Here is a 20,744-nt window from a genome sequence, read left to right as displayed (position 1 = left end):
CAAACCTCCCTTTCCCCTATAAGCCAGTAAGCTCCAAAATATAAGGGGCTAATAGTATGACCAGGAAAATTATTTTGGCCATTACAGTGACATAATGAAGAAATATGGGATAGAACCTAATTATTTCATACATAAATTATTTTCTTTGACATGCAGGAAAAATTTATCAACACATAAAAGGGAGTACCATTTCCCCCTGGCCTAGTCAGAAATCCATCCATAACTCATCTGAGAGACTTATTTCTTCAGTGCCTCTTAATTAGCCATGAATGGTGGAAAATTCTTTGTGATTGTAAGTAGGTAAAGGGATTTGCCACTGTGCCTCAGCAGAATTTGCTGAAGGGTTTACTAGAGACTGTTGAAGAACTCAACAATTATGCATAGGGTCTTTTAAAATCATTCTTAATGCCATGCCTTCCACAAACCTTAATTCTCCAGTATGAAAATGAAGGATGGAATGCTTATAATTTAATATCTGTGTAACTTGTGACCTTTATGCATATTTTCAGTAATGAGTTTGTATGAAGCATGAACTCCATGTAGCAAAAATGATTAGCTCATTAGCAGTGTCAGTTTAGGGGTTAGTGTGTCCTGTTGGCTTTTTGCCAATAAGCTAGATTTCATAACCAAAGTAAATTTTAGGGGAAAAAATTAAAGTAAAATAATTATAACTATGGAGGTCAGAGGAAAGACATTCATGGTTCTTACTACGTTATGTCAGCAGACCCTGAAAAGTATTTACATTTTAAGGGGTGTGGATAAATGATCCATATCTTCTGACTCATGTCCAAGAACAGCAAGACTGCTATTTGCCTGTTGGAAGAAACCTTGGCCAATTAATTCTGTCAGTGTGTACCTTCTTGGAAATGTTTATTTCTCATTGATAATTGTTATAGTATACAGCCCCAAAGGTATCAAGTTACCTCTGACATGACTCTGGACAAAAGATTGTCTTCTAGATGCAGAAAAACCAGATCTCATTCAAGGCTTAATTTAAAAATAATAATAACAACTCAAGACTAAAATGTTTTATCATGGCATGTAGGTAGCCCTAGGTTCTCAAACATGATACTGTAACCTCTTAACATATATTTTCACAGTTTTTACACTAATGGTTCACTCCCTTTCCCTGTTATTGTACTATCTATGTTGTTACCAGATGGCAGCAGTGGACATGGTTGTATAGTTATGAGAGACAGGACATCAATTTCCCCAGAGGTTCAAGAGGTCTTAATAAGAGCATAGATTGGGGCAGCTAGGTGGTGCAATGGATAGAGGACCAACCCTGAAGTCAGGAGGACCTGAGTTCAAATGCGGCCTCAGACCAAACACTTGACATTTACTAGCTGTGTGAACCTGGGCAAGTTACTTAACCCCAATTGACAAAAAAAAAAAAAAAAAAAAAAAAAAAGATCATAGATTGAGATCCGGAAAGGGGTCTAAAGGGAAGATGTTGAGACCCAGAGATTTAAACTGATTTGTCTAAGGTCAGACAGATCATGAGTAGCACAGTCAGGATATGAACCCTAGTCCAAAATTTCAAATCTATTTTCTTTCTTATTACTTATATACATATATACATACATATATGTGTGTACACATACATGTGTAACTGCTAGAAATTTGTGAGTAGGCCAAGCAGAGTGAAAAATATGTCCCAGTTTCCTTATTTGTAAAACAAGGCAGTTGGACTCAATGGCCTCTGAGTCCTCCAGCCCGAAAATAGATTGAAACTATCAACCGTAAGTAAACTTGAAACAAACTTCAAAGAAGAAAATCCTCCTCAAGCAAATTTCCCAAAATATGCAAACCCTTTACTTAAAGCTTTCACTACTCTTAGTCACTGTATCACCAACCCACTTCCAGTGAAGCGTATTTTCATTCCTTGGCATGTGCAACTCCGTGGCAATCTTTGATACATAAAGGGTTTTTCTGTCTCATGGTTACCTTTTTTTTCCCCCTTAGTTTTTAGGAAACTCATCCTAAATTCTCCCCCTTCACTGTTTGAATTAATTTATGTATAGGGCTTTTTAGTTCATGAAAAGCCTCCTTAGATGGCATCCCACCCACCCACCCCCAAACCTTCTCTTCTTTAAGTGACCTGGTTACAGAGTTTAAAGTGAGGATATGCCACCACAAAAGAACCGGAAATTAGCTGGGTTTAAAGTGATGCCCCCAATTCTTGAGCTCTTTTTTTCCCTTCAGTCTACCATGTTGGACCACTGAGTAACAGTGGCCCACTTTTATTCATAATGAAATTGGAGCTGAATTAGAATATTTAAGGATTATAAGTAAATTTTATTTCCAGTTTAGAGTCATATTGCCTGAAAGGCAAAGAAAGGACAAAGAAGTAGGCCTCAGACCAAGAACTCAGTATCAGTATTCTAATGAATAATGTGGTATGTTGTTGTTGTTGTTTTTTTTAAAGAATCATTTTATCCAAGAATATTGAATAATATAAAGATATAGAAGAGTAACGTTATGGCATAATGGATAGAGAACCAGCCCTAAAGTTAAGGAGATCTGAATTCAAGTCTAATCTCAGACACTTATGAATTACCTATATGTGTGACCCTGGGCAAGTCATTTAACTACTCAGGGCTCCTGGCAACTCTATGATAATAATAATAATGATAGCTAACATTTATGTAGCACCTTAAGGTCTGCAAAGTGGCTTGCATGCATTATCTCATTTGATCCTCACAACAACCCTTTGTGGTAGGTACTATTATTATCCCCATTTTTTACAGTTGAGGAAACTGAGGCAGAGAGAAGTTACATGACTTACCAAGGGTTTGTTGTTGTTAAGTTGTTTCAGTCATATATGATTCTTCATGACCCCATTTGGGGTTTTCTTGGCAAAGATCCTGAAGTGATTTGCTATTGCCTTCTCCAGATCATTTTAGAGATGAGAAAACTAAGGTAAACAGGATTAAGTGACTTGCCTAGGGTCATACAACTAGTAAGCATCTAAGGCTAGATTTGAACTCAGGTCTTCTTCAATCCAGGCCCACTTTTTTATTCACTATATCACCTAGCTACCATAGCCAAACCCATGTGAACAGTGGTGCTCAGATTTTCCTCGGCTTCATTAATGGACATTGCTTTAAAATAAAGAGGAGGCAAAGCCAAGATAACAGAGCAGCAGTAATCAGTAACAACTGATTACCTCACAGCTCCTCCATACAGATTGAGAAAATGCACTAGACAAAATCCTGATTTGAAAATCCAAGAAAAAAAATCACAGTGAGTCATTTTTTCCAGCCCAAGTTAGCACAGAGAGACAGTCTACAGACTGGCCAAGAATAGGCCCTCTGAACATTCCAGCACACTCAGATCCGTCCTTCAGCAAGGACAGGGGCCAGCTGGCAGCTGAGTCAACATTCACTTCTCAAATCCAGGGTAGCCTGAAGAAGGGATCTGTACCTAGGGCATAGTATTACAGAGTGAGAAGTATTAGTGGATCCTCATCTATATACTGAGAAAAGAACACACGGGAAGCAAGCAGCATCTGTCTGGGTTCTGACCCCAAGAGTGCAGTGGAATTTCAATTGCAGCCTAATCCAAAGCCTACAGTTCTGTCACTCTGAACTAACAGATAGTACCAGAGTCCACTAGCCATCTACTAGAACTCCAGGCAGAGGCCAATCCACAGTTGTTTTGCTCAGACCCAAACCCTGGTCAGGAACTTGTGGAGTTCAGACAGGAGAGCAGTGACCAGATTTTGCGCTATATTAGATGCCTGCATTTTTGGGAGCACTGAAAAACTTGCACATCCTAGAGATACTAGAATAATATAATACTCAATACTCCAAAAAAGCAACATCAGGAACTTAGAGGACGCAAGGCCAGTCCAGACAATCCTTACAGACATCCATCCACAAAACCAGCCCTAACAAAGTCCAAAGTCTAGAAGAATAACCAAAAACAAATCCCACCATTAAAAAACAAACAAACAAACAAAAAACACTATTGTGATGATAGGGATGCTGAAGACACAAACCCAGAAGAAGAGAATGACTCCAAAACATCTATAAGCAAAGCCTCAAAGAAAAACACTGTTTGGTCACAAGTTCAACTAGAATTCCTGGAAAAGATGAAACAAGAGTTTTAAAAGTAATTTTAAATGTTTTTTTTTTTTAATAAAAGAAATGAGAATATTAGAAGAAAAAATTAGAAAGGGAATTAACAGCTTGGCACAAGAGATAACAAAACCTTGCCCAAGCAACAAAACTCCCTGAAAATCAGGTCAATGAGAGATAAGAGAATAAGGAATAAACATTTAAATAGCATCTTCTATGTGTTAGATACTGTGCTAAGCACTTTGCAAATATCTCATCTGATCCTCACAACACTGTGAGGTAGGTGCTGTTACCATCCCCATTTTTACAGTTGAGGAAACTGAGACAAATAGTTAAATGACTTACCCAGGGTCACACAAGTGCTAAGTGACCAAGACCAAATTTGAACTCAGATCTGTGAGGTCTTCCTGACTCTAGGCCCAGCACTCTGCCCACTATAAGAATCATTGGACTACCTGAAAGCCATCACCAAAAAAAAAGTGCCTGGACATCATATTTCAAGAAATTTTAGTAGAAAACTTACCAGTTTTAGAATAGAAAGAAAACTGAGACACAGTAAGATTATGACTTGTCCATTGTAACAACAGCTCTATAGTGGTAACATAATTAACAAAAACCAGGTCTCCTGAATTGTAGATTTTCTCCCATATCACATTGCCTAGTTAGAGCTCTGTTTTTTGCTGTGGAGACTATTATAAATGTCATCTTCTAAATATAAAACAATCTAACATTTAAATGAAGAATGTTTTCTTATCCCTAATATGTTTAAATTCTAAAGATATCACCTAATAAAAAATAATACTTTTTTATAAATGTAAAAGAATTATGTAATTTGGGGAGTGGGTATAATAAATCATGATTCATTATTTTAGAAACCAGTCGTTTTTAATAATGTCTGTTTTTATTTGATGGGAAAATATAAACCACCTAAAAATAAAATTTCTAAACTTTATTCCCAAGTATACTACTTTTTTTTAAAAGCAAAATCATCAACTGATTTTTTAACCCTTTAGTGTTATTTGCATTGTTATGAGAGATTTTGTAAAAGAAAATGTCTTCGAAGATTAAATCTTTTTATTCTTCTCCCCACCATTATCCCACCCACCCCCTAAAATACAGTTTTGCCTGGTTTTTTAACTCAGTTTTTCACATCTAAGACCTTAAGTTTAGGTTGGCTTTTTTTTTTTCAGGGCAGGATGCCAGAAGTAAAAGTGAAGGTTATTTTATGATAGAGAATTCTTATGGAAAAATTCAGAAAGATTCCCTTGACAGATAAGCTTTTTCCTTAACCCTTTCAAGCCAAAATGAATCCCTGAACCCCTATTTTTTTATAATAAGTTATGATTTTTCCACTCTTCTCTACCCTCTTTAATTTTTCTACTGGGCCACTTTCCTTCATATACCTTCCTTGTGTTTTTAATGGATCATCGTTGTATCAAACGATTTAAGTTTTCAAAGGAGACAGTTTGTTAATTTAAAAGAATAAGTGGTGCAAACAATTGTGTCCCTCACACACACAAAAATAGTTAATTGAATCCATGTGGATTTTTCCAGTCCAAGGTCTGCATTGTTTTGTTTCTTATTTTCTGAATACAGTATTTCACCACTTTCTATTTTTCACTTTCTAAATTTCTTGATTCTTTACTTTTAATATGAGAAAATCTTATAGCTTAATAAAGTCATTAAAACTAGAAAATATTAGTTCTTAAAATATTTGCCCTCTGGGGCAGCTAGATTGCACAGTGGGTAGAGCACTGGCCCTGGAGTCAGGAGAACCCAAGTTCAAATCCAGCCTCAGACACTTGACACTTTCTAGCTGTGTGGGCAAGTCACTTAACCCCAAATTACCTCGCTGTGTGTGTGTGTATGTGTGTGTGTAGTCTAGTGAAAACATCATTGACTTAACATTAGAAGGTTCCAGGTTCCCACTCTCCTACTTCACCAACCTAGAGTCAAGGAGTTAATACGTTTCTTTTGAGCTCTAGTTTCTGTTTAATTACATTTAAACTACTGTCCTTAGTCTCCCACAGAGTTGTAAAAAAGATAAAATAATGGGTGTGAGGGCACTTTGTGATTTGCAAGGTGCTTTACAGATAATATAAGGTGGCAGCATGCTTGTTATCAGTGATAAGCAGAGCTATAATGTAGTTCATTATTAGTCATAGCTGGTCAGTTTGGTGATACTGTTAAAAATGGAAACATGATACACTGCCTCAATCTATGTGAGAGGACCCCATAGAGGGATGCTTCCACTTCTGGACAAATGAATTGAGTTAAATAAACAGAGGCTCACAAGTGTACCTAACAGTGTCATTCTCTTTCTGAATCATAATCAACACAGATATTAATTTGCTTGTGAGTATAATTATGTTTGAGAACCAAGAAAGATGAAAAATAAGGTCATCTGGAGCTAGAAAGGGCCTATGAAGCTGTCTAATCTAATACACAAGTCGAAAACATCAGGAGTGAGATTTAAAGTACATTTTTATTTAATTTAGATATTATTGAATTCTTAATAGAATTATTCTACCTTCTTCCCTTCTGCAACAGATGTTGCAAATAATTTGCAACTGTCTTCATAGTGTTCTTTTTTTATAAATGTTCCTAATAAGCACTGCAATATGACCCAGTGAAATATTTCTTATTACAGTTCTATGCCTGATTTCCCATTTCATTCCCATAAAACTTTGATTTCTAGTTACATTTGGATGCACAATAAAATCAACTCCAGTCACTCCCCCTTTACAAAATTTATAGGACTGCATGGACCAGAGGTTGACAAGAGAAGAACAAATGTAGGGGTTTTGATCTTTGTTGTTAGAGAGAGTACCCACGTTGATGAGATGAGGGATTTAGGAAAACAGAATTTCAGAGTTGGAAAGGCCATGAGTGCCTTCTAGTGCAACCCATATCTCAAAAAGAATTCCCTCCACCACATTCCCAACAAGTGGTCATCTAACATTTGTTTGAATACCATCCAAAATATTATGGTACAGCCTATCAAATCAGTCCAATTTGCTAGCTTAATTAGCCTATCTTAGAAAGTTTAGAAATAAGAGAAAAAGACTACTACTCTCCTCAAACAAGAGCTACAGGTCTAGAAGTGCTAGACTGTGGAACTGTCCAAATTCACTTATTCTCAATGCATTAGCTAGGACTCGGCACTCTGACTAGAGAATTATAGTGGTGTTTGATCTATAAGGTGGGAGTGATAGATCTTTACTTTTAATATGAGAAAATCTTATAGCTTAATAAAGTCATTAAAACTAGAAAATATTAGTTCTTAAAATACTTGCCTTTGGAGAGTTCATTTTCTTCTGGTGTTTTCAGGGTAGATTTCTTACTGCCACTGTGAGCCAATGCCAACCAGCATGACCACAGATGTTGTGTGGTTTTTAGGCTGTTGTTAATCCATAATTTATAAGTAATGATTCTCTGTAATGTTTATTCCATCTATAAGAAGGATGTAATGAATGGCCGGTCCTCATGACAATATGATGTACTTCTATTGAGCTACCTTCCCTGCTGTACTAATACCCGATATGTTTGTGTTACTTCCAATTTAGCTTCAAGTAGGTGGGATGTACTTCTATTGAGCTGCCTTCCCTGCTGTACTAATACCAGATATATTTGTGTTACTTCCAATTTAGCTTTAAGTAAGTGGGATACTTTGAAAATAAGAGAAAAGTACATTCTTCTTTCTTGTATTTGACTGGTTGTATGTACCTTTACTGTGGGAGAATCAGAAACACCAAAAACTTCATGACTCTTATTTGACTGCTTTATATAATTCCAGGAACAGAAGGAAACATTTCATTGTGTTTGGAATCAGACACTTTGTGGGTTCTGGGCTATATTAAAATTTCATACCCATAAACAATCTATGAATGCATGATATTACATATTAAAAATTTTCAAACTGGTAACATTAGGATGGTTAGTTGTTTTTGTTTCTTTTTTATTTTGATCCGATACTTATGATTTTATTGATATAACAAGATTTCCTCTGCCATTACAGATTTGCATCCATTCTTCACCTTTTCATCTTAGATACTTGGCCCAGGCACTAAGAGTTTAAGTGATTTGTGAAAGGTCACACAGCAGTATTTGTCAGAGGTAGATCTTAAACTCAGTCCTTCTCAACTCCAAAAGTGAATCTCCATCCCTTAAGCCACACTGCCCCTTCTATGACAGGCTTTAGGGTTTTCTACATACCCAGGAGCCTTCAGAGCCTATGCCATGACATCATTTTAGAGGGACAAGCACGTTAGATGTAGTGCAGGATTTATTTACCTTATACTGAATCATTCTTTATAGTGAATTATGTCAGGCTAAAGTTATAACAAGAGGAAGGTGCATATTGCATAACACAGAGGTGAGGAACCTGCAGCCTCAAGGCCACATGTGGCCCTCTAGGTCCTCAAGTGCAGCCCTTTGACTGAATCCAAACTTCACAGAACAAATCCCCTTAATAAAATGATTTATTCTGTAAAACTTGGACTCAGTCAAAAGACTGCACTCAAAGACCTAGAAGGCCACATGTGGCCTCAAGGCTGCAGGTTCCCCACCCATTGCTAACACATTAATAACACATGGGCGGGGGAGGGTTCACCACAGAGTCACCTGCAAAGATGGGAAAGAAATAAATTTGGTCATTCTCACTGCTTACAATCAACATTTTAAAGGAGAAGCTGATGCAAATCTTGCCCAGCATATTAGAAACCAACCTCTTACAATCTTGATGCAGAGATAGAATACATAAAGAAGAGGCATTAAAAGTCATTTAAGACTCTGGTTGCACTAAAATAGGGCAGCTGTGGTAGGTTTTGTTTCCCCAGTGTTTCCCCTTCTCTAGGTCCTCAAGTATTCTGCTGATAAACTGACTCTTCTGGGAAAACAGCCAAGAGATAGGTGAGGTGTGTTTCCCTTCGGGGTCTTTGGCTCTGTGGTGGACTTGACATGCTGCTCTGAAGTCCAGACACAGTTAAATAAAATTGTCTGAGAACAGCCTCTGAGGACTGCATGCTGTCAGGTTCAACTAAAATTGTCCATGTAGAGTTATATGACAAATCACAAGTCCTGATAAGGGGCTGGGAGGATGACAACCAGGTCTGCAACGTAGATTCCCAGATTTTTATTTCTTTGTTCTATTAGTCTGTATTAAATTTAACGCAATAAATATTTTTGGTAAAGCTAACTTAGAATTTATTATTGATTTACTCATAAGCAATGCTGTGCTCTTTGCAGTATTAATTTAAGAGGATGTAACGTGACATAACATGCTAAACTATATGTTGCATGGTTTTTTTTCTTCTTTACCCTACTTTGTTTATTCTGAAGTCATTCTTTTTCAATTATCAAGGGTTTGGTTTTTTTTTTCCCTCCCTTCCATCTCCTCCCACCTGCTGAAAAGAAAGAGCGAAATAGAGAACCCTGGTATAATGCAAAGCTTCGACAAGTGTAACAGATTCCCATCTTGGCCATATACAAAAATCCATTTCTTCTTCTGAATATTATTCCATCATTTTTTGTCATTCTGTAAACATAGCTTTTCACTACCCTCATGTCCAACCTCCTGATTTATTAAAAAAAAATTTAACGTGGAAATTGTGATATAATTATACAAGGGAATAACTTCATAGACTTCTATGTGATTCGTCACACAGGTGATGAGAGAAATCATGAACTATTCCAGGCCAGCCCTTGCACTGGGCCTTCCAAAGCTAAAACAGTTGACATTTTTCTTTCTAGAGACTCATGAACTAGATGCCAGAGAAGAATGTTATCCCCATCATATAAGCATAAACTTAATGAAGATAATATGGCAGTTGATATAAGAAGTTTTGAAAAATAAGACAGTCCTCAGCTCACAAATAGGACATGTTCCAAAGATTTATGTATAAGTCATTTGTCTTGGAATGCATTTCCTCATAGAAATAATGTTATATATGGTAGTTAGGTTTCCAGGTCAGCTTACAAAAACCCATTTAACCCATCATAGACTTGATGTGCTTCTACATTATATGGAACAATATTTCCATGGGAAAATGCATTTAGCATTCCAACTTGGACTATGAGAAACAAATCTGCCCCAGCTCTTGAGGCACAGGTTAGGGTTCCTAGGACTTCATGGAGGCTGTAGGAATGGGAGTCATAGGAAAAAAAGGTTCCTTCTTTTCATTCCCCTTTGTGGGGAAGGAAGCACAGAGGTACTATTCCCATGGCAATGACAGAATGAACTTTTCTTTCTCATCCTCCCCTCCATCTTCTTTCTCATCACTCCCTATAACACAGTACCAGCAAACACTGGAATGAAGAGAGAAGTAGGGAATCAACCTCTTAGACCTCTTGGGGAAGAAGGAAAGGGGGAAAGAATCCCCCATTGGAAAAGGAAGGTAACCCAGGTGGGGTGTCATTCGGTATAGAACATAACGCCATGCATAGGTTGTGATCATTTCAAGCTTGAATAGACCTCAGGCCATCTAATCCTAACTCCTCATTTTAGAGATAAGTAAATGCAGGCCCAGGGAGATTAACTTGCCCAAAATTGTTTTAGATAAATGCATTAGAGATGAAATATGAACCAAGGTCCTCTGTCCGTAGTCATGTGATCATCTGGGAGTCACAATTTCTCACAGTCTTGGTTTCTTATATAAAATCAAAAGAGTAGTGAGGTGGTGCTGTGGACAAATCTGGCCTCAGACACTTACTAGCTGTGTGACCCTGGGCAAGTCATTAACCCTGTTTGCCTCAGTTCCTCATCTATAAAATGAGCTGGAAAAGGAAAGGGCAAAGCATTCCAATATCTCTGCCAAGAAAACCCCAAATGGGGTCGTGAAGAATCAGACATGACTGAGCAATAACAACAAAAATAAAATCAAAGGAATTTGATTTTAAATGGTCTCTATGGCACTATCCAGCACTAACATTCTAAAATCCTATAATAATGTAATTACTTACAAGTAATTAAGATTATCAGTAGCATCATGTCCACAATGTGATTAAATGCATGAATTTGTTTTGTTGATGTTCAAACGTTTTATCATTCCCACAGATGAGCACTATGCCAGGACTACCTACTCGACCATGCTTTTATGACATAGATCTTGACACTGAAACGGAACAGGTGAAAGGCTTGTTCTGAAAGGACTTGCATCCATCATGGGTAAGCTGCAGCTCTTCCTTCTATTCAAAAATGCAAAGACAAGAACAGTGTTAGTGTTAGTGGTGGTTTTGCAAGGTGTATTGAAAATTTTTTTGTTAGAATGACAGCTTCTAAGATGTTAATGCCCATATTCCCTTATAAAAATAATTTGTCAGCATCTTCATTCTGCTTTACTGAGTGCCTACAGTGTGCCAGGTAGTGTGCTAAGAGCTGGGGATACAAAGAGAGGCAAAGATAGTCTTTTGTTCTCAAAGAGCTCCCAATATAATGGGGGAGAGAATGTGCAAACAACTAGATATTAAAAAGATATATACAAGAGAAATTGAGGGATAGTCTCAGAGGAAGGGGAAAAAGATTAAGGAACACTGGAAAAGGCTTCCTTTCGAAGGTGGGACTTGAGCTGAGACTTGAAGAAAGTCGAGGGAGATCCGAGGCAGAGATGAGGTGAGAGAATTCCAGGCATGGGAGGCAGTCGGTGAAAACACCCAAAGTTGGGAAATGGAGCATCATGTAAGAGAAACAGCCAGGTGGCCAGTGTCTCTGGAATACAGACTATGTGGAAAGGAACAAATGTAAGAAGACTAGAAAGGTAAGAGGGGGCCAGGTTACAAAGGGCTTTAAAAGCCAAACAGAAGATTTCATATTCAATCCTAGAAGAGATAAGGAGCCACTGGAGTTTATTGAATGGGAGTGGGGCAGTGTGATATGGTCAGAGTTGCACATTAGGAAGATAATTTTGACAGCTGAGTGGAGAACATATTGGAATGGGAAGAGAACTCGGGCAGGGAAACCAACCAGCAGGTTGTTACAGTAGTCCAGCCATGAATTGATGAGGGAGGGCCTGCAATACAAAGATTGCAGTATCAGAGCAGAGGGTGTATTTTAATTTATTTAATTAATATTTGTTTATTTATGTCATTTTACATTTATATTTATATAATCATATATTTATATCATATAAGTATACATTTCTATTTATTTATTTAATATTTTAATTTATTTCCCAGAGTTACATAGCAATAACATGGGTTAACTAGAGGCTTCTCTAAATGTGGTCAGCCGGTAAATTCCCTTTACAAAACATGCATTGGTTCCAAAAGTCTTTTCCCTCATGGACAGAAGGACCCTATGTTAAGAACTCCTCTTCTACAGGATCTCTTGTTACCTGTCAGAGATATTGGGGTGACTAGGCTGTCGTCATTAGCCAGTATATTATTTGATGTTCTTATTTATCAAGGTTGATACTAATTTTGGTAAAGTACATCATAGGTTATATTATTCAAGTATCCCCGCAGTCAGGGAAAGGGCTCCCAAAGTCAACCAGAACACACAATTTAAAATGCTGTCTACTTCCAGAAGGAGAACTGGTGTACTCTGAGTGCAGATTGAACCATTTTTTTCTCCGTTTTTTTTTTATATTTCTTTTTTTTTGTTGTTTTCACCACAACATGGCTAATTTGGAAATAAGTTTTGTGTGACTTCATATGTATAATGGCTATCTTATTTCTTGCCTTCCCAATGGTGAGGGAGAGATATAGGGAAGGAGAGAATTTGGAACTGAAAATAAAAATTAAAAACAAAATAATAGGAAAAAAAGGAAAAAGTCAACCAGAAAATTTTTCTGAATTGACAAGACACTACATCTCCAGGCTCTGGGACTTCTCACTGGCTGTGCCCAATGTCTGGAATTCTCTTTCTTCTCACTCTCTGCCCCCTAACTTCTCTGGCTTTCTTCAAGTCCCAGCTTAAATTCCACATTCTGCAAGAAGCTTTATCCAGGACTCCTCAATAGTACTACGTTCCCTTAGTTGATTATCTCCAATTTATCCCCTTATGTATCTTGTTTGTAGATAGCTGTTTATGTCTTGTCTCTGCCATTCAGCTGTGAGCCTCTCAAGAGCAAGGACTATCTTTTACATTTCTTTGTATCCCCCAGGTCTTAGCATAGTGCCAGGTACATAGTAGGCATTTAATAAATCCTCATTGATTAACTGAAAAGTATCTTTATTAGTCATTTGGGATCTTCTGAATCTAGTTCCTTGCCTTTAGGAAAGAGATGTTGTAATTACATGCAAAATTACCTGAGAGCTCTTTCCCCCTTCTTCTATTTCTAAAATCTTTGGCATAATCTTAATGCCCTTCCATCCTAAAATATAACTGCCCATTCTGTTAGAGTTTACATATTACCTTTAGAAAATATTCTCTTTCTCCTCAGCCTACCCTACTTCTATCCATCTTCACTTATCTCCAGGTGACATACTCAAGACTTCTTCCCATCTCTACTTTATTAAAAATAGACTTCAGGGCAACTAGGTGATGCAGTGGATAGAGCACTGGCCCTGAAGTCAGGAGGACCTGAGTTCAAATCCGGCCTCAGACCAAACACTTGACACTTAATAGCTGTGTGACCCTGGGCAAGTCACTTAACCCCAATTGCCTAAAAATAAAAAAAAATTAAAAATTAAAAAAAAAAGATAGACTTTGCCTCTGGCTGGTAACAAAATATATTCACTTTTAGTTCAATATCTGTATAATAAATGGGGAAAGGCCAAGATTTATTTTCTCTATGTATCCTCTTGCACCTGATATAGTGGTACTTTGCACACAATAAATGTGTAATTTTTTAAAATCAAAATCTCATCTGAAAAAGAAAATGTAGAAAATTAAATTCAAGAAACTGAATAATTTAAAAGAAATCTCAACTTCCATGAACAAACACACACACACACACACACACACACACACACACACACCCCTCATAAATAGAACCTTCCCTTTTAACAAGATGGGGTTAAGCAAAAGAAATCAACATGACTGCCTATGGATGCTTCTTTCTGCACCTGTCAGCCCTGGCTCTTCCAAGAAGTGGGAGATATTCCTCACCATAGTTCCTCTGAAATAATCAGTAGTTAGTCACCACACTGAGCAGAGTTCTTCTATCTTTCAATGTTGTTTTTCTTTATAGTAATAATATAATTGAGCCAAGCAGCCCTGCATCTTTAGCTGTGATTGCAATGCTAGTTTTGGTTTTTCAGCTTAGCAAATTGCCCTACTACATTCCTTTTTTTGGTGTTTATGTTTAGTCTTCCTGACTCCATCCAAATTGTTGTGCTAGTTCTGATTATTGTTGTTGTTCAGTCATTTCAGTCACATCTAACTCTTCGTGACTCCATTTGGGGTTTTCTTGGCAAAGATATTGGAGTAGTTTGCCATTTCCTTCTCCAGTTCATTTTACAGATGAGGAAACTGAGGTAAATAGGGTTAAGAGCCACACAGCCAGTAAGTGTCTGAGGTCAGATTTGAACTCAGGACTTCCTGACTCCAGGTCTGGTGCTCTATCCACTGTGCTCCCTAGCTGCCTGATTTAGTCTGGAGAAGAAAATGGCAAACCACTCCAGTATATTTGCCAAGAAAACCCTAAATGGAGTTCCAAAAGAGTCGGACACAATTAAAAACAACTGAGCAATGTTTAGCCAGAGTGAAGTTTCTTACACTCCAGTTAGAAAAAATCACAACCTTCTTAAACTGAAAATGTGCTAACCTCTTTCTGCATGTCAAGTCCATTACACTGTTTCTTTGTCATCTTTATGTATTACATACCTTTTATGTATTTTTTTAATATTGTGTCTTAGATTATATACTGCATACTAAAAGCATCATGGAAACAGTCTAGCATTTACCTTGCTAAGAAAGATTTAAACATTCACCAAAAACCTACATTTACTAGGGATATTACTATAGCGAGAATCTGTTCACATGGATTGGTTCGCTCATTTTAATTCTGGTTACAGAGGTAATTGATCTTTTATCCATGCTGCAAACTGATACTGTTTCAACAAACCCACTTTTTGGTTCTCCTGGTTGATAGTTTTATCCAATATGATAGAAGTTTAGGTATTAAAGGACAAACTTTGTACAAAACAGTGCCTTTTGCCAAAATTTTAGGCAAAAGGCAGTACTATTAGCTTCTGGTTGGATTTTGGTTTTTTGTTTCTGTGCTCTATTTCCTGTTTGTGAACTTCTGTGCACTTTTGTAGGCTTGGGGAATGGTAATTCAGAACTCATCATTTGACCCAACTCAAATAATCTAAAAACGGATTCAGTCTCCTAAGATAAGCCCTTTTTTACAAAGCACACATTCTTTCTGTAACTCTTTAGTTGAATGGTCCAGCCAGCATATTTGCTACTGTGTTATTAGAGTTCACTTCAAATGCTGCTAGCAAAAAGACTTTAACAAAGGATGCATGAAACAAAAACATGTAAGTTTGGGTCTTAATCAGCTTAGGTAAGCTATTGAAAGTAAAAGGAGATGTTGGGGTGGCGTAATTTATTATCAAATACAGTCAAACTAGAAAATTATGTACATTCAGCTTTATATTAATAAGGTTATTATTCCTTAGGGAGGATGCTAGTGACTTCCACCACATACAGGGAAAGACTATTCTATTGAATATAATGACTTTTTTTCCTTTCATATCCCAGCCCTTCCCACCCTTGTCCCTAGGAAAGTACGTGAGAATGTAATAGGAACTTGAGATGCTGAGAAGTAACCAGAACCTAAGCTTTCCTTCAGTCCAAGATCTCACCTACAGTTCTTTTTACTATTGTTAGCACGAGGGCATGACTCATTCTTTTGGATGTCAGCACTTAGAAGTGTTGCACATGCAGTTTATCCAAAGGAGACGGATCCCAAATCACATTCTCCTTCCCTTCCTGTACTCTATAGCTATTAGGGTTTTGTGTAATGGTAGATTGAGGGTGACTGTTTTCTTTTAATTGATTAAGACTAGAGTCTAGTGTATTTCACTGAAGAAATCTGGGGAATCGCTCATTACATGTATAAAGTTTTACAAGTTTATATTTTCATATAAAAATGGGTTGATCATGTTTATTTATAATTTGTGTAACATCCCCTTTCTGGAAGAAAGGGTACCAGATTTTATCTCTATGTGCAAAACTCCCTGTGTACAAACACCAGCACAAATTGGCAGTTCACTTCTTGTTTTTTCACCTTAGAGTTGCCTGGGGTATTGAAAGGTTAGGTGACTCACTCCTGGTTGTACAGCTAATAGGTGTCAGAAAGAGTTAAACAGATCTTCCTGCCATCAAGGCCAGCCCTTCGACAGTACTTCCCTTCTTCCCTTTGGAGCAATGATTATTTGGCTACTTAATTATTAATTAACCTCAATTGAAATGTCTTGGTCACCAAAAAACCCAAAGTCAACAGCCATAATATTCCTTATATGACCAGGATATCACACAGATCCTGTGCATCTGTTCTTCTATTTACCTTTGCCTACAATGTCATGCACACAAATATAAATTCATTGGGATTTAAGAAAAAGGTTGGAGTCATATGACCAGCAAGATGGATGATTATGCATTTTCTGTTATCCTCATACTCTCTCAGACTTCTCCAAAACAGAAATTATATGCCAAAAATTAGACAACTTCAGCTGGCTCCATGGTCTAGGACACCAAGAACCCAAAAGGAGGTAAAAATTCCGTAAATTAACACCTAACATACTCAGGAACCCCCTTTCCCCCAGGTACTCCATGATCCCAGCAGCAAGGTTATCAGGGCCAAAGAACTGAGGAACAGAGGGAATGGGACAGGACATCATGTGTGGGAGGGCTGTGTGGCATTCCACTAAGCCTGAGGGAAAGAACATGGAACTGGGGCCAGTTCTGTCCGTCCAAAGGTCGTTTGGGGCAGAAACTAGGCTAGTGAACCATCATTTGCCCAGTATGGAGAGGGAGTCAGTAAATGAGCAATAAGGGAAGATAAGGGGGGGAGAAGACTGAAATTACCGAAGATCTCAGGAGGAAGAAAACTTAAAAACATTGCATGTAAGCAGATAAACCAACAGGGAAAAAAACATTAACAACAAGGAAATAAGGCCTCCAGATCTAGTAAACAAATTCAGGCATCTATGAATAAATACTGCAAAGCAAAGGAAAATGATTCACCACCTGATGGGACAGAGTACTCTGTGTTTTAAGGAGAGTATGTAACCACAACACACTTTTCGTGAATGGTTTAAAAGAGAAATGAGAATTGTGAGCACAGAATTTGTGGCCTGCACAGCAGAAATAATTAACAGAATAGAAAAACAAGTCTTAGAGAAACAAAAAAGACAGATGATTGAGATTGTAAATACACTGAAGTTAAAAACAATCTGGAATCAAAGAAGCAAAAAGCAATAGCTTTAAAAGAAAGCATGCCCCTTATACAAACAAAACATATTGATGTCGAGAACAAAATGCCTAAGGATCGTAGATCACCCAAAAAGAATATGGCTTGGCAAAAAACCTGGATACCATAAATGCCAGATAACAAGAAAATTGCCCAGAACTTCTGAACACAAAAAACAAAGCCAACTGAAAGATTTCAAAACATCAATTGCCTCTAGACGGGGGGAAAAAACCCGGGCTGTAAACTCTAGTTCACATCATGGTTAAATTTAATAGTTCCATTTAGAAACAACAAATTCTGCAAGTGACCAGGAGAAATACCTTCAAATATAAAGGAAATTTGAATAAACCACTTCTCCCTGACGGCTTATGTAAGGTATAATGTGTTTTAACCTTTTCTGGATGACTTGAAGTCATCATTATGCATCTCAGTGTGATATGGCTTATTGTTTTATGCATATTTATTCTGTGGTGCTATGATAGTGGCTTGGCCCACAAAGGCCAAAAATAAGGCTGTTAGATGTCTCTGAGACCACTGTCCTTTTTTGGTACTTATGTCTGCTTCTGATAGTTTTTGACTGTGCCTGTCAGCTGTCATTTTTACTTTATCATGCTTGCTATTAGCAGCTTTAACCCAATTCACTCTAAGTTTGCTTCAACAGCCTGGAAAAGTAGGTAGCTTAAGTCAGCAGGCCTGGAATCCCCTTCAGCAACAGGTGTATGTCCTTGGGACCAATTTTGGCTACTCAGGGACCTTTTTTTGTTCATTCTCTATTCTTAGCTGTTTCTGGATGATGGAGATTGCTAAATTAATGAAATAAATACTGTACTAATTAAGGCATATGGTGACATTATTGAATAAATATCAAAATGAGCTTTTTGGAAGCTACAAGAAATTAAAGACAAAAAGGAATCCAAGTAATCACGACTGCTACATGGTAAAATAGAATGTCGGGCTTAAAGGGAAGAAGACCCAAGATCAAATCCTACCCCAGACACTTAACTAGCTGTGTTTCCCTAGGCAAGTCACTTAACCTCTCTGTGCCTGTTTCCCCAGCTGTGAAATATAGGGTTGTTGTATGAATCAGGTAAGATAACATATAAAGTGCTTTGTAAACCTTGTACTATATAAATGTCAGCTGTTTGTGATAATATTTTATTTTTCCTATTCATTGATGAATTTTCCTATTATTTTGAACCTTTTGAGCTTCATATTGGCTCTTTCTGCCTTTCCACCATCCAAATAACTCTGCTTATTTCCAGAGTTAAAAGCCACTCCTTGCTGAGATGCAGATTTCTCTAAGGCTGATGTTGTTAATAATAGCTAGTATTTAGTTAGTGCTTCCGGGTCTGCAAAGGACTTTAAATATTACTAGAAAAACAATTAGATATAGGCATCTATATTATGGCAAAAATTTAGAAACCTGACCACCATCGAAACAACATATTGTGGCCTTAAATCATTCTTCATTCCCTTTAAAAAGAAATGCATCCCAACTCCTTTTTTCACTACAATCACTTTTTTCATTCTAGTTTTTAAATAGAATTTTCATTCTCTTTTTCATACTTCTCATTCTGTTTGCCATATACTCCTTTATTGAATAAAAAGCCCAATTTATTTCTTCCCTTTTCAGAGATAAGATTTTTTGTACCTTTGCCAACCCTTCCAACAACTTTTCTTTTAACAGGGGACCACATGTAGTCAGTAGTTTCTCATAGAGCAAATATAAATATGCTATAAGAAAGCAAACATGACAAGGAGATGGTCCTTCGCTGCTCATTACTGAGCAGGGTTGTCTAGCCTGTTCCAACCTGATATCCTCACCAGTCCACATGGCCTTACTACCCTCAACTCCAGCTTGTCTCGTTCCATGGTCCTTGGATTCAGGACTGAAACTTTCTGAGTCCTCCCTCATTGGAGTCCTAGCCTGATGTCTGAATATGAGGCTTCCTTAGCACCAACCTTTGACCAGTCGAAATGTTTTCTTATGATTCCTATTTACTCTGTTGCTACACCTCTCAGCATTCTGTTTTCTTTCCTGATTATAACCAGACATTAAGATGAATATTTGAAGTTTCAAATTCCCTTTCTTCATCAGGGTCTTCCCTTTTGAAGCTACTTTCTGGCTCCAGACTGTTCAGGAATCTGTAGGAGGTCAGCTTTATATTTCAGTGGAATTGAACTCTAGGCATAACAGATAAATTCAGATTATACTCTAAACACTTAAAGCTACATTTTTACATTTTTTAGAGAGATTATCTTTGATCACTTAAAATTTGCAAGATTGAAACTGTAAAATTACCAATCCCTCCCCTTATCATACTAGCCCATATGTATCCCCTGTATCTGCTAGTGCCGTTATAAAGCGAGGGGGAAGACCTTATCTAAAGAAAAGGAGCCGCCATTCTGGAGTCATGCAAGTTCAATTGTACTGAACTAACTCCTGGAGACAGAAGGCAGATTTAGAAGGCATGGAACCTTAGTCTCACAATAAATCATTTGTGAAGCTCAGAATACGAGTTAAATAATCCATCCTGCCTCCTGGCTACATTGTATTTTTCAGGAGTTTTTGTATCACACAAACAAAAGGGTGGCATACCCTCATCCCTTCCTTAACTTTTCAAAAGTTTTATTGATTTGGTTCAAATTTGTGTCAAAGTATATATTAACTATTGAACACCAACAGGGGAGAAAAAAAGCCAGTCATACACTAAACCATTTTTCTATTTTTCAGATTTCTGAAACAGGCCACTACTTCCCTTTTCACAGCAGTTCAGAAGGATAAGTGGATTTTGCAGAATTTTGTCTGTTACACAGTGCCACAACCATGGTGAAATAGGCCAAAGATTTCTTCTTAGTTCAAGATGTCTCATTTGGAACACAGCAGCAGTGTTCAACAAAACTGGACAGAAGAGCAATTAACTTATTTTCTGTTTCTTTAAAATTAACATTTTTTCTTCTGCTTACTCTTAAGAATGTTTGTTTTTATAAAGACTGAAAGATTAAAGGGTGCCAATGCAAAGGTGTAACATTTTCTTCTATGGGTGTTTTTATATTGCCTTTGAACTGAAAATAAATGTGTCAAACAAGATTATAATACCAGGTAAAGTTCTACTTTTTAGAAGCAACAAATTATATGTGCCATTCAAGGCTACACTCTCTCACATTCTCTCTCTCATTTCCTGGGATTTCTATTTTTAAGGAGTTTGAAGAGCTGACCAAAGTAAATACAAGTTTGTTTCTAGCTATTTCTGGAATTCTATTTATTATTATAGAATACTTTAAAAAATCTTTTTATATT

The 20,744-nt window shown here is 37.2% G+C and overlaps 1 protein-coding gene across 1 annotated transcript in view; it reads left to right on the top strand.

The window, feature by feature from the left end:
• The window catches only part of MTHFD1L (methylenetetrahydrofolate dehydrogenase (NADP+ dependent) 1 like), a 214,189-nt gene extending 193,655 nt beyond the window's left edge, over nt 1-20,534 (top strand). Inside the window, exons 27-28 of the mRNA XM_027857977.1 lie at nt 11,137-11,247; nt 20,178-20,534. Coding sequence (XP_027713778.1) covers nt 11,137-11,226 — 90 coding nt within the window. The 3' untranslated portion in view covers nt 11,227-11,247; nt 20,178-20,534. The remainder of the gene's footprint in view (nt 1-11,136; nt 11,248-20,177) is intronic.
• The last annotated feature ends 210 nt before the right edge of the window (nt 20,535-20,744 follow it).

This window comes from Vombatus ursinus, unplaced genomic scaffold, assembly GCF_900497805.2.
Source record: "Vombatus ursinus unplaced genomic scaffold, bare-nosed wombat genome assembly UNPS02012602.1, whole genome shotgun sequence".
In the NCBI taxonomy this organism is placed as follows: domain Eukaryota; kingdom Metazoa; phylum Chordata; class Mammalia; order Diprotodontia; family Vombatidae; genus Vombatus; species Vombatus ursinus.
Note: the sequence above shows the minus strand (reverse complement) of the source record. Positions and strands in the feature narration are given on the sequence as shown.